Source organism: Nerophis ophidion, linkage group LG14 (genome assembly GCF_033978795.1).
Source record: "Nerophis ophidion isolate RoL-2023_Sa linkage group LG14, RoL_Noph_v1.0, whole genome shotgun sequence".
Lineage (NCBI taxonomy): Eukaryota > Metazoa > Chordata > Actinopteri > Syngnathiformes > Syngnathidae > Nerophis > Nerophis ophidion.
The window spans coordinates 15,370,707-15,384,458 of NC_084624.1; the positions used below are offsets into that span (position 1 = coordinate 15,370,707).

Here is a 13,752-nt window from a genome sequence, read left to right on the forward strand (position 1 = left end):
CTCTTTAGTTGCATTTGCACTGCAGGTCAAAGCACAATTCTGATTTCCTGCTGACAGTACATCAGATTTATAGGTAAAGTAGTCCTCCTGTTACGACGTTTCACATGAATTATTGATAAAGTACAAGAAGAAAAACACAACTCGATATGTGCATGCTTGTGGAAGAATACGCTTGATGACTGCTTCACGACAATAATGTCCCGTGTGTTTGTTCCATACATGATATCTGTAACATAAAACAAAGGGAGAAGTCCAGTTGAATGATATGTGGTCAACAAGGCAGATGTGTGTGTTGTGATCATGACAGTGGTTCTCAAATGGGGGTATGCGTACCCCTGGGGGTACTTGAAGGTATGCCAAGGGGTACGTGAGAATTTTTTAAAATATTCTAAAAATAGCAACAATTCAAAAATCCTTTATAAATATATTTATTGAATAATACTTCAACAAAGTATGAATGTAAATTCATAAACTGTGAAAAGAAATGCAACAATGCAATATTCAGTGTTGACAGCTAGATTTGTTTGTGGACATGTTCCATAAATATTGATGTTAAAGATTTCTGTTTTTGTGAAGAAATGTTTAGAATTAAGTTCATGAATCCAGATGGATCTCTATTACAATCCCCAAAAAGGGCACTTTAAGTTCATGATAACTTCTATGTGTAGAAATCTTTATTTATAATTGAATCACTTGTTTATTTTTCCACAAGTTTTTAGTTATTTTTTTTCCAAATGGTTCAAGAAAGGCCACTACAAATGAGCAATATTTTGCACTGTTATACAATTAAAAAAATCAGAAACTGATGACATAGTGCTGTATTTTACTTCATCTCTTTCTTTCAACCAAAAATGTTTTGCTCTTTTTAGGGGATACTTGATTTAAAAAAAATGTTCACAGGGGGTACATCACTGAAAAAAGGTTGAGAACCACTGGAACATGAGATTACATAGAAAACATCTGATCGGCATATTTTATCAAGTACTTTTTTAATACATCTGTAGAATTTGAATTCCGCTTGTAACAGTCACTACTAGCTAGTGAGGTCACGTTATAGAAGTAGATCGGATGTCGCTGCAGCAGTACATTTGAAACGTGAAAAAAATGAAAATAATAATGGACTCAGCCAGTGTTCATGTTTACAGTGTCAGGGTTGAGACGCCAAGCTCGGCAGCTTGCTGTGCCGCTGGCAACACTTTCAGTGAAGTTGGTGCTGGAGAGGCTGAGGGAGATCACTGGAAGTGAGGACAATGACCGGGAGATCCTCACCGCACCCCAAAGTGTGAGTACTGTATGTCTGTTATTATTTCACAGTGTTTTGTCCCAGGTTTCTTTAAAGTGTACCCACCACCAAATTTGGGGTGAGTTTTTAACCTCCCATTATATTTGAATCCCTCCATGATTCTGTGATGTTGCAATTGCGCCATGTAAGGGTAAGACAATTAAGAACATGTTTCATTCTGACCTAGCAAAGGGGAAGGATTTACACGACACAAATGTAAAAATGTGATAATATTCTCTCATCGTCTCTCATATATCAGCAAAAATAAGTACTATAGATTGCTCTCAACACTTCACAAATGCTCTTAACGTGTTGGGGTAAACGTGTTGGAAAAGAAAGGATTGTTTAAAATTGACAAACACTTTTCAAATGTAAAACATACACCAAACATCTGTCACTTGTGGACGACAGAGTAGACAGCGGACAATAAGAAAGCCTTTGGTGATGTTTAAATTTATTATTATAAGTAAGATTACTATTTTTCATTAAAATTAATTAAAACAGTACAGTCATTTGAATATCTAGCCATTGCTTGTGTTAGGGATATTTCGTCTTTATGTAGAATGGAATGCATAGGGAGTCGTTCTTTGGAAAACTCTGTTTTGCTTGGAGAACAAAACACAAGAGGTCTCGCATGTTGCTATTGTAACGCCTGCCCTTAGTGCAATACAGAAAATGACTATATTGTGATATTCGAGTATATGTTCTCACACAGTTGCTTTTGGCTGCGGGCATTACACTACATGCGTTTCCCACTCTTTCTTGTCTCTCCTTCTCCCAGAGACATAAACAAGCGCACCTTCTTGCATACGTCACATACTGTCACGCGTGCAATGTCACACGCCTTCCCCGAGCAAAGCGGTAGCTACATGGGTAACATTAGCTGTGATGCTAACGGAGCAGTGCGAGTGGTAATACGAGAGAGAGAAGGTACGAATCTGGTAACAAATGGAGGAATAATTATTTCCCAAGAAAAACAGCATGGGGTGCATCGTCTGGCGGTGGTTTGGCTTCAAGCGGGAATATTTTGAACAATTATGTGGCAAAAGCGTTGCTGCAAACCGTAGCAGCCCTGCTAATTTGTAGCATCATTTGAAAAGTCACCCGCTAGAGAATGAAGAGTGCTTGAAACTCTGCATGTCTACATCTCCGTTCGGTGCCACACCCACAAAATGCCAAAGCAAAAATTTCCAGATCAACCCAGTATGAAGGTCTTTATTGCAGTGGTCTGTAACACAGTGCACAGTGAATGGTGGTGAATCCACTTTTGTACCAGTAACTTTCGGGAATAGGTGTCAACAGTTATGAGCATTTACTTCGGTACATACCACCTTTTACCAGCAACGGGCGCTTTTGCACCACTTCTTCCGTCACATATGATACAAATACTTTTATTTATCCTACAAGCGATCTCATTCAAATTGCAGTAATATTATTAGTAGGGGCATGAGGAGCCCACAGGCAGTGAGAGAGGGACATGAGTGTTTGGCAAAAACTGCAACGCATTTACCTATTGAGACTGAATAAAACTGAATAAAGGCTGCAGTTTAATTGTTTTCACAATTGTTGAATCCGTATTGTTACCTCTAAAGTTGTGCAGCATTAACCTTTTCGGTTTTTATTAAATGGGATTACTTGCTACTTATGTGATGGTTGACGGATGACAGCGAGACTTGTGCAGTCACTTTAATTAGCAATTTTCTACGCACTCGCTCTGATCTGAGTGAATCAAGTGAGGTTCTGCACATGCGCTCTGCTATAGGTAAATCAAGTGGGGGGGAGCCTTAGCGTGCAGGTTAAGTTGTGATCAACTGAATCGATTTGCTTTGGTGAGTGACTCAGAGGTACCCGAGTCAGGAAAAAAAAAAAATCACATTTGCCATCAGTAATGATGGTAAACCCCTGCTTCACATTTCATTCTTATCTGTTGAATCCTCATCCCTCTGAAAGTGGTCACATTTTCCCATCCTCACTTGCATTTTCTCATGTGCTTAGAATCGTTGCCTCTGCTTGTTCCGGTTATTACCATGGAATGTGTCCAGACAAACACAGAGTCTGGTGCTCTTTTTAAACTTAATTGCCGACCTTAACACGCCGACAGCAGCCCTCACACAAACACACTCCAAATTCAGTGTCATAGCATAGCTGATGCTTCCTACAAGAGAGGAGTAACTCTCTAGAGCAGGGGTGTCAAACTCAAATACAGAGTGGGCCAAAATTTAAAACTGAACAAAGTCGCGGGCCAAGGTTGAACAAATTAACCTTTTAATAGGGACCCAAACAAGTTTTGCATTGAATATTGAACAAGCAAGGCTTATATATCTTTATAGTGACATGCAAAATTGAGGTTTCAAATAATAATATTAATAATAAAAAAATATCAATGGCATATCAAATACAATTTTAATAAAAATTGAATGCCTCTTTTCTATTTGCAGCCTTCTGAGGTAAATATCGAAATAAACTTTTTCCACAGGCTAACAATAAATTTGAAAATAAAATAACAATAATGAATGAATCAAACAGTCAAGCTTTGAAGTAGCATGATAAAGTGCATGAATAAAATGTTAATTATTGCTCAGTTTGCTACACTAATTTGCTTTATTTCTGACAATGGAACAAGCAACGCTTGTATAACCTAATAGTACAAAAACAACTTTCAAAAAACAAATTAAAAAACATCAATGGTATATTAAATAAAATGTAAATAAAAAATGTAATGCCTCTTTTCTATTTGCAGCCTTCTGAGGTAAATATCAACATTAACTTTTTCCACAGGTTAATCATTTTTTTATGTGTTGGGTGGGGGTGTATTGTAGCGTCCTGGAAGAGTTAGTGCTGCAAGGGCTCCTGGGTATTTGTTTTGTTGTGTTAATGATGTGTTACGGTGCGGATGTTCTCCCTAAATGTGTTTGTCATTCTTGTTTAGTGCGGGTTCACAGTGTGGCGCATATTTGTAACAGTGTTAAAGTTGTTTCAAGGGCCACCCTGAGTGTGACCTTTATGGCTGTTGACCAAGTATGCTTTGCATTCACTTATGTGTGTGTGTAGTAGCCGCATATATTACGTGACTGGGCAGGCATGCTGTTTGTAAGGAGGAAAAGCAGACGTGATGACAGGTTGTAGAGGATGTTAAAAGCAGTACCTTTAAGGCACGTCTCCAATATTGTTGTCCAGGTGCAAATTGGGAGAAATTCAGGAGAATGGTTGCCTCGGGAGATTTTCGGGAGGGGCACTGAAATTCGGTAGTCTCCCGGGAAAATCGTGAGCGTTGGCAAGTATGAGTATTAGCGGCACCGCCGCTGTATAATTCCAGTGAGCCAGCTCTAATGTTGATTTGATATTGCTTCAAGGGCCAAATTAAATTACACGGCGGGCCAAATTTGGCTCGCGGGCCAGAGTTTGACACCCATGCTCTAGAGTCCACACCATCAGCACAGCACTTCCTCATTATCCACCAATCACACTAACATTAAAGTTAACACCGGAATTCTGCACATCAACATAATAACTCAAGCAGTTTGTTACACAATCTTCATTTGTTTCTTCAATCGTGTATCAAAGATCAATTTTTGGTGTACTCTGAGGATTGTATGCACTTACTGTGCTGTAAAATGTCGCACTTTTGTTTGCATATTTCACAGGTCAAGCTGTGCGCCCTGCTGGAGTCTGCCAAAGAGCTGTTGATACATGGATGCCTCTGCCCCAAGCTGCTTTGGCAGGAATACAGGAAGTATCATGTGTGTGGAAGGTTTTTTTCCAATACTGCAGAAAAGGCTGGGTGATTATGGCCTAAATCTAAATCTTGATTTATTAATTTACCGTTAATGCACAATTATCGATTCACGGTGGCAGAAGGGTTAGTGCGTTAGAGATGCGCGGTTTGCGGTCTCATCCGCGGAGTCCGGTTGACATGACGAAAACATTTTTTTTAATTAGATTCGGGCGGGTGGCGGTTGAACCATCCGGAGACATTTGATATACATGGGTCTGGGATCGGTATCCTTTGCCATTCAAAGAGCCATTTAAGACCTGTTCATAAAGCGAAGAAGTCAATAGGAGACGCTATTATTCTCTTGAACGACTACCGGCAGTCACCCAGATATTAAATATTAGTGCGTGCTATGAAGCCATTGGCTTGGTCGCCTTCTACATCATACACGATCTGCTTGTCAGTCCAGCATCATGTTGTGTGTGGCTTCCGCGGCAACGCGCACACGACTGCAAGGCATACTACGTGCGTCGGTAAGGTGGGCGGGGTTGGGGGTGCGGGGGTGTAAAATATATTCAGGATGTGTCATGAATACAAATGATTATGGGTATTAGTTGTGTTGCGTTTATGTTGTGTTACTGTGAGGATGTTCTCCCGAAATGTGTTTGTCAATCTTGTATTGTGTGGCTTCATAGCGTGGCGCATATTAGTAAGTGTTAGTTGTTTATATCACAACCATCAGTGTACTCTGTGTCACCCAGTATGCCAATCAATCTCATACGTGTGATAGCGGAAGCTGCACACAACATGTTGCTGGACCAACAATCGGTTCGTACATGTGGTTGAAGGTGTCAAAGGCAATGGCTTCACAGCATGCCCATATTCTTGTCATCAGGATAAACGCTATTGAATAGTTGCGAGAACGTTAGCGGCTCCGATTGACTACATTACTCTGTGAAACAGTTTTAAATAGTTCTGTGAGTGGTAAAGGTGGCCAACCTCTGATGTAATTCAGTGGGCGGTTGGCGGGCGGGTACGGTCCCGATAAAAAGTTGGTTCGGGTGGGCGGCGAGTGGATGACGATTTTGGTGATGCGGATGATATAATTGCCTATCCGCGCATCTCTATAGTGCGTCTGCCTCACAATTCAAAGGTCCTGAGAAGTCAGGGTTCAATCCCGGGCTCGGGATCTTTCTGTGTTGAGTTTGCATGTTCTCCCTGTGAATGCGTGGGTTCTCTCCGGGTACTCTGGCTTCCTCCCACTTCTAAAGACATGCACCTGGGGATAGGTTGATTGGCAACACTAAATTGGCCCTAGTGTGTGAATGTGAGTGTGAATGTTGTCTGTCTATCTGTGTTGGCCCTGCGATGAGGTGGGAACTTGTCCAGGGTGTACACCGCCTTCCGCCGGATTGTAGTTGAGATAGGCGCGAGTGCCCCCCGCAACCTTAAAGGGAATAAGCGGTAAAAAAAGGATGAGTGGGTGGATGGATGGATGCACGATTATCGCACTCTCAACTACTATTCTACTTTTTGGTCAATGTCATCCTTATTGTAGCCAAAGTACAGTAGCGTGGTACCTCAACTTATGAGTGCGAATATTTGGTGTCTACGTTTAGGTATTAATGTTGCTTTCAACGACATGTGCTTTACTTTTTATGGTTGTGGTTGATTCTTGTTGGATCAACCAGCACACAAGACCGTAACAATAGTATAACATCACCACAAGTGTCTCCCAGTTTTTCCTCAATGTGTAAAATTTATGCACTGAAAATAGTGTAAAAGGACTTTAGTCAGTGTTTTTTTGCAGTGATAATTATGACCATTTGATACAGATTGTATTACATATTGGAGAATGAATTACTTTGTTATTGTATTTAAATTATTGAAGAATTTAAATAAGTGCTGGGCGATTATGGTGAAATCTAAATTAGATTAGATAGTACTTTATTTATTCCGTCAGGAGAGTTCCTTCAGGAAAATTAAAATTTTCAGCACAATCCCATTCAAGTTTAGACAAACATTACAGGGAGACAGAACAGGATCGCTGACGGGTCTGCCGGCTTCCAGCGCCCCTTACAAAAAAGATGAGATAAAGGTAAACAAAGGGGGGGAGGGGGGGGGGAGAAAAAAATAGAAGATTAAAATAAAATTTAAAAAATCGGTCTTTGCCTGGGCCCTGGAGAGGAGGTGCAGACTGAGGCCAAGGGAAAAAAAACAAATAAATTAAAAAAATAAAAAAACAACTCATAACCATGGTACACATCCCTCTTTCATGTGTGTAAGACGGAAACATCAAAGAACACAGAGGACATTAAAGACATTAAAGCAGCACATAAAACCAGACACTTCTACATACAGCTATGAATAAAAAGTAAAAGAAACATATCCAATGTGGTGGCCTCTGCGGTGTTCCACGCCATCGTCTGCTGGGGAGGAGGGAGCATGGTCAGAGACAGAAGCAGACCCAACAAAGCAACCAAGACAGCCGACTCCACTCTCGGCCAGTGTCCAGTCCGCATGGATGAGTGAGGATACGTCCAAGGTGACTGAGGTGTCCGACACCTGCTCACCCAGTCAAGACACCGCGAAGCCTCTCCGTCCCAGCGCTCAGTGCTAGCTCTGCAGCCCTGTCCCTTCATCCGCATCCCCTCCAGTACATCCAAACATACTCTGGTGTAGCAGACACCCAGCAGCTGGTCTCCATAGCCAAAAGGCTCCCGGGAGGCAGATCCGGAAGTCCACAAAAAAAGCACCACAGAGGTCACGAAAGTGCCACCCCCTGTCACACAGCCCCAAAGGGTCCCGGACCAAAAGGCAAAAAAATATAATAAGACATGAAAACAAGAGGGAAACACAAAAGGATGACACAAGAGCACAGAGCTCCTGCCTACAGCAGCCACTACAGCAGCGCCATCTTGGAAAAAAAAAAAAAAAAAAAAATTGGTTCCTGTAGGAATTTGCGATGGCGCAGACGTTCCAATTAACACAAAATTCAACCGATCTTCGCGAATTATGTTCCGCCTGGCAACTTTGTCCAATGCCTGCAGCTTTCCTGCATATTTGGAACAATCAGGGTCATTTTTGGCAATCAGATTTGTTTGAGGGGTGGCGCTCAGACACGCACATCAACTGGAGTCCTTATTGTAGCCCAACTGTTTCCAAACAACTGACACATAATTGCTCCTGGGTACAAACTGCTGTTGTACTGTTGACTCACTGTTGGACTTTTCCCCATGACACTTCTGTTTAGAGGACTAAATGTGACAGTGTCATGTGACTACTCAACTTCTTCTGCTGCTTTTTTGGCCAGCCTTCATGCTTTGCAGCACCTGGCTGCTTTTTATGTTTTATTAGAGAGAATTACAAGTGGAAGCACCAAAATAACTGTCACAACTGTTTTACATTTACGTTCAAATAAAAAACTCTAAATGTCGGTTTTGATATTTTTTTTAATTACTTTTCTAGTCCTGGTGTATCAACAGAATGATGAGTGTGACTTATTTACAGAAACTACCCAAGCTGGATATTGTGTACCAACTTCACTTGAACGGTGTCCTCACAATAAAGGATCTTTTAAAGAGGTGAGATATGTTTGTTATATTTTGTTAATTTATTGCACAGCTACTTTTAACATTTTGGAGCCCAGGCTAGCTTTTAGAATCTTTAGTTACTTTTGTGTTTACTTTATATTTTACCTTCAAACCATTTATCTTGCCTTAGTTGTTATTTTCGAGGAAAACCTCTCTTGTGGGACATAATTTTTTCCCCCCATTTTGATATAGGGCCCGATTTACTAAGATCCAAATACCATGCGTTAAACGGCGTGTGCAATCTATAAAATACCGTGTTGCGTGTAACTTATTAACACTGTGTGTACAATTGTAAAGTGGTGCTGACCACCTTATTTAAATTAGGATTTTGTGTGTACTATACGGGGCATCAACTCATTTACTGCACATTCATGTTATCATGCAGGAGACATCTACCACTTTTTATGGGCATTTTAGAAGCAGCTGTGCACTGCATCTACATTGACACAACTTTTTTTAAATTTTTACCGCCGAATGTGCGCTTATTGAAAAGAGGCTGCACTTACTCCGCTCCAGACGGAAAAAAAATGTATACTTAAAAAAGTTTTTTCATATAAGGAATTTTTAATAATAAATATTCTATTTAAAGAAAAAAAACTTCACTAAAGAAATACCAAAGTACACCTAAACGCATCAGTTGAATTTGTTTTAATCTGTCCCTTAAATCCTCCAGTCACGATAAAATTATAAAATGAGGATGCTGTGAAGTTTGCCTCAGTACAAGCTATGCTACTCTGTCTGTTACTCTTGTCTGCAGTATGCCCCAAAAATACATTTTGCCAGGGATACACACGAGTTGCTTTTACTCAGTGGCATCTATAGATCCAACAACAAACTTAACGACTAGCAACACACATACCGGCTAATCCACCTAGTGCTACCAACAAACCCTGGTTCACAAAGGACATTAAATTTTCACTTACATTTTCAATCAATCTCCCATCAAGTGTATGGTACCAAAATAATTTAAAGACTCCATTAGCATCCCCATTCCCTAATCAAACAAAATACTGACTTTAATGACTAGGTGGTGCCTCTCCAGGTGAAAGGGGCAGTCGCCCGGGACAGGCAGACGGACGGGGTTGTATTACCTGAGATACTTTTTTTTTTGGACTTAGTAAATATTGACTTACTAAGACAAAATAATGACTAAGTCAAAATAATGACTTACTGTAAATAAGCGTTTGCAATAATGGTTTGAAAAACTGAGTTAAAAGTGCTAACCCGCACCGTCTCTCCTCTCCGCCTGCCTGAGCACTGACTCCATGCGCTCTGAATACGCACTGCTGATTGGCTGTTACCGCTCTGCGTGTAACCAATCAGATGGTTCTGGGGGCGGGACAATGCTGAGTGTTGCAGAGACTTACTGACAGAGGCAGAGGCAGACAAACTTAGTGGAGCAACTTGTTAAGACTTTAGTTTAGGCGGTGGCTCTTTGTTGTTACGGTGGCCGCCTTAACAACAAAGCGATGCGGGAAACCCTGCTACAAACCCATTGTACTGACATCTGTGATAATAAAATAATCATACGAAACTGCAGCACCGGAGCACCCCAACACATACGCGTGCATTCTGTTTATTGATTTTAGTTCCGCATTCAATACAATCAACCCAGCCAATCCCCTAAATAAACTTCTAGAAATTAACATTCAAAGTATCATATGCCACTGGATTTACAATTTTCTCTCCTCAAAGACACAATGTCAGCATGGGTGGGCTCCTATCTGGACCTCTCACCATTTGCAGCGCCCGTGGCTGTGTTTTGTCTCCATGGCTTTTCTCTCTGTACACAAATAACCGCACCTCCACCATCCACAACTCAGTCTCCATGATAAAGTATGCAGATTGTACCACCCTAATTGGACTCACAACAAGCAATAACAAACAACACTACGCTCAGCAAATAACTCAAACAGAAAACTGGTGCCAAGACAACAAACTCCAACTCAATACAGCTAAAACTCAGGAAATTGTCAACTTCACTCTTAACCCCACAATAAAATCTCCCTATACATTGCTTCTGAACCCATTTCCATTACAGACTATTTTAAATTACTGGGCACTCACATCTCCAACTCACTTAAATGAAAACTCCACTCACATCACATCTATAAAAAAGCAAATCAAGGGGCTATTTTTACTTTGCCAGCTCAGAAAATTCAAAGTCCAGACCCAACCTCATCCTATCGTTCTACACCTCAATTATCCAAAGCATACTCACTTACTCAAAAAGTAATTTGGAGTCACATTCACGCAAAAAAACTACAGCCCGTCATTGATAAATCCAGCCTTATCACTGATCAACCACTTCCTTTCATAAATACACTGTGTTCACCTCTGACTACATCCACTACACCTGGTATTCACGCTCATGCCCTCTGGGAAGCGCTACAGATCACCGCCAGTCAAGTCTACAATTCATTAGGACAGGAATAGAACTTTGGATTAATTATGCTACATTCTAACTGAAATCCCTTTTTGTAACAACACAATAGACGTGAGCTATCAAAGAGGTACAGAATGTGAGTTCCACCAATTCTATACGTAGCCATTAAAACAGATTCTAATTCTGCCGAATAGACGATATGGATATTTTTTTTTAACCTCTGACTTGCTAAAATGTTGACACACACGTAAGATGGAAGATTCTCCGTACAGTTTGCACATCCTTCTGACACGTGCTGAATAAAACACAAAATACTGCTCCCAAAATGGTTATGAGTGTTGATAAATCACATTGCGTTTACTAAATAATTATATTTGCATCTTCTCCTCCCAGTATTGTGGGCATTTTGATTATCAGCATATATTTTGCATATTAATGTAGACAGAAACGCATATTGGATTGTATGTCTTATTCTGCTGACTTAACAGACACAGTCCATTTTGCACACATTTAGTAGATCAGCTCTGCGTGTGCTATCAGGTTTACATATGTTTTAGTACATGCAAACCCTTAGTAGATCAGGCCCATAGTGTATAACAACATTTAGGGCTAAATTCACTCCAATACTTCAAAATCGGAGTAGGGAAATGTCAATTATAGTGAGACTCTTTCTAGATCACAATAAGTGATATTAAAAAAAAAATAATTGTCTTTTTATTAGGCAAACCACATCACACCTGATGTAGTGCTGCAAAAATTAATCGATTAGTTTGATTAGGAAAAAGTTTTGATTTATATTCTCTTGCTCCGATTTATTGTTTAATGCTTGTCACAAAAATATTTTTGCTAAAATCTACATGGAGTTTCCAGAACTTAAAATACGTGAACATATTTTCCACACTGCCACTGCAATAGAGCGCAAATGAGCGCGGTGAATGTGTGTGTGCTATGATGCATTAAAGTGTGTATTAGCCAATACTCGATTAATAGATTATTCGATTTGTAGAAAATATGATCGCTGCAGCTGTAGTCTGATAACTTCTCTTTATTTTTATTTTTTTTTAACATTGAAAGTTTGAATGTTGATACATGTGTTAATTACACAGTGGAGAATTTCCTTATCATAAATTTGAACATAAACACAATCGCCACTGTAAATGTTAGTTGCCTCATCTTGTCTTTTGGTGTCATGTCTTCTCAGCGATGAAGGAGTGAGGTTGTGGTTGGTCCCACAATTGAAGGCTCTGTGCAGTTGGACACCTCTACAGGAAGACAAAGAAACCATACAGGCTCAGCAGAAAGTGATGTCAGGTGAGGACACCCTGGTTACACGTTTGGCTCTACAGTATCTCATTTTTTACACCAATATGGGCAGATAATATAGTGATGATCATGTAAAAGCTGCTTCTACACGATATTAATGTTATTGTGCATGCAGATAGCAGATGAGTTGAAATATTTATTTTCTCCTACAAACCTCGTTTCCATATGAGTTGGGAAAATGTGTTAGATGTAAATATAAACAGAATACAAGGATTTGCAAATCATATTCAACCCAAATCCAGTTCAATATGCTACAAAGACAACATATTTTATGTTCAAACTGAGAAACATTTTTTTTTTTTTGCAAATAATCATTAACTTTAGAATTTGATGCCAGCAACACGTGACAAAGAAGTTGGGAAAGGTGGCAATAAATACTGATAAAGTTGAAGAATTCTCATCAAACACTTATTTGGAACATCCCACAGGTGTGCAGGCTAATTGGGAACAGATGGGTGCCATGATTGGGTATAAAAACGGCTTCCCAAAAAATACTCAGTCTTTCACAAGAAAGGATGGGGCGAGGTACACCCCTTTGTCCACAACTTTGTGAGCAAATCGTTAAACAGATTAAGAGCAACGTTTCTCAAAGTGCAAATGCAAGAAATTTAGGGATTTCAACATCTACGGTCCATAATATCATCAAAAGGTTCAGAGAATCTGGAGAAATCACTCAACATAAGCGGCATGGCAGGACACCAACATTGAATGACCGTGACCTTCGATCCCTCAGACGGCACTGTATCAAAAACTGACATAAATCTCTAAAGTATATCACCACATGGGCTGAGGAACACTTCAGAAAACCACTGTCACTAAATACAGTTCGTCCCTACATCTGTAAGTGCAAGTTAAAGCTCTACTATGTAAAGCAAAAGCCATTTATCAACAACATCCAGAAACGCCGCCGGCTTCTCTGGGCCCGAGATCATCTCAGATGGACTGATGCAAAGTGGAAAAGTGTTCTGTGGTCTGACGAGTCCACATTTCAAATTGTTTTTGGAAATATTCGACATCGTGTCATCCGGAACAAAGAGGAAGCGAACCATCCAGACTGTTTCGACACAAAGTTCAAAAGCCAGCATCTGTGATGGTATGGGGGTGCATTAGTGCCCAAGGCATGGGTAACTTACACATCTGTGAAGGCACCATTAATGCTGAAAGGTACATACAAGTTTAGGAACAACATATTCCGCCATCTAAGCGCCATCTTTTTCATGGACGCCCCTGCTTATTTCAGCAAGACAATGCCAAGCCACATTCAGCAGCGTGGCTTTGTAAAAAAAGAGTGTGTGTACTTTCCTGGCCCGCCTGCACTCCAGACCTTTCTCCCATTGAAATTGTGTAGCGCATTATAAAGCGTAAAATACGAAAGCGGAGACCCCGGACTGTTGAATGACTGAAGCTCTACATAAAACAAGAATGGGAAAGAATTCCACTTTCAAAGCTTCAACTA

At 40.3% G+C, this 13,752-nt stretch overlaps 1 protein-coding gene across 4 annotated transcripts in view; it reads left to right on the top strand.

The window, feature by feature from the left end:
- The window catches only part of LOC133568186 (Fanconi anemia group A protein-like), a 115,392-nt gene that overhangs the window by 20,250 nt on the left and 81,390 nt on the right, over positions 1-13,752 (top strand). For all 4 annotated transcript variants that reach the window (XR_009809547.1, XM_061919937.1, XM_061919939.1 and 1 more), the window contains exons 4-7: positions 1,146-1,282; positions 4,927-5,022; positions 8,505-8,578; positions 12,175-12,284. Coding sequence is in view for 3 of the 4 variants with exons in the window: in XM_061919937.1 (XP_061775921.1) it covers positions 1,146-1,282; positions 4,927-5,022; positions 8,505-8,578; positions 12,175-12,284 (417 nt within the window). In the remaining variant the exon portion in view is untranslated. The remainder of the gene's footprint in view (positions 1-1,145; positions 1,283-4,926; positions 5,023-8,504; positions 8,579-12,174; positions 12,285-13,752) is intronic.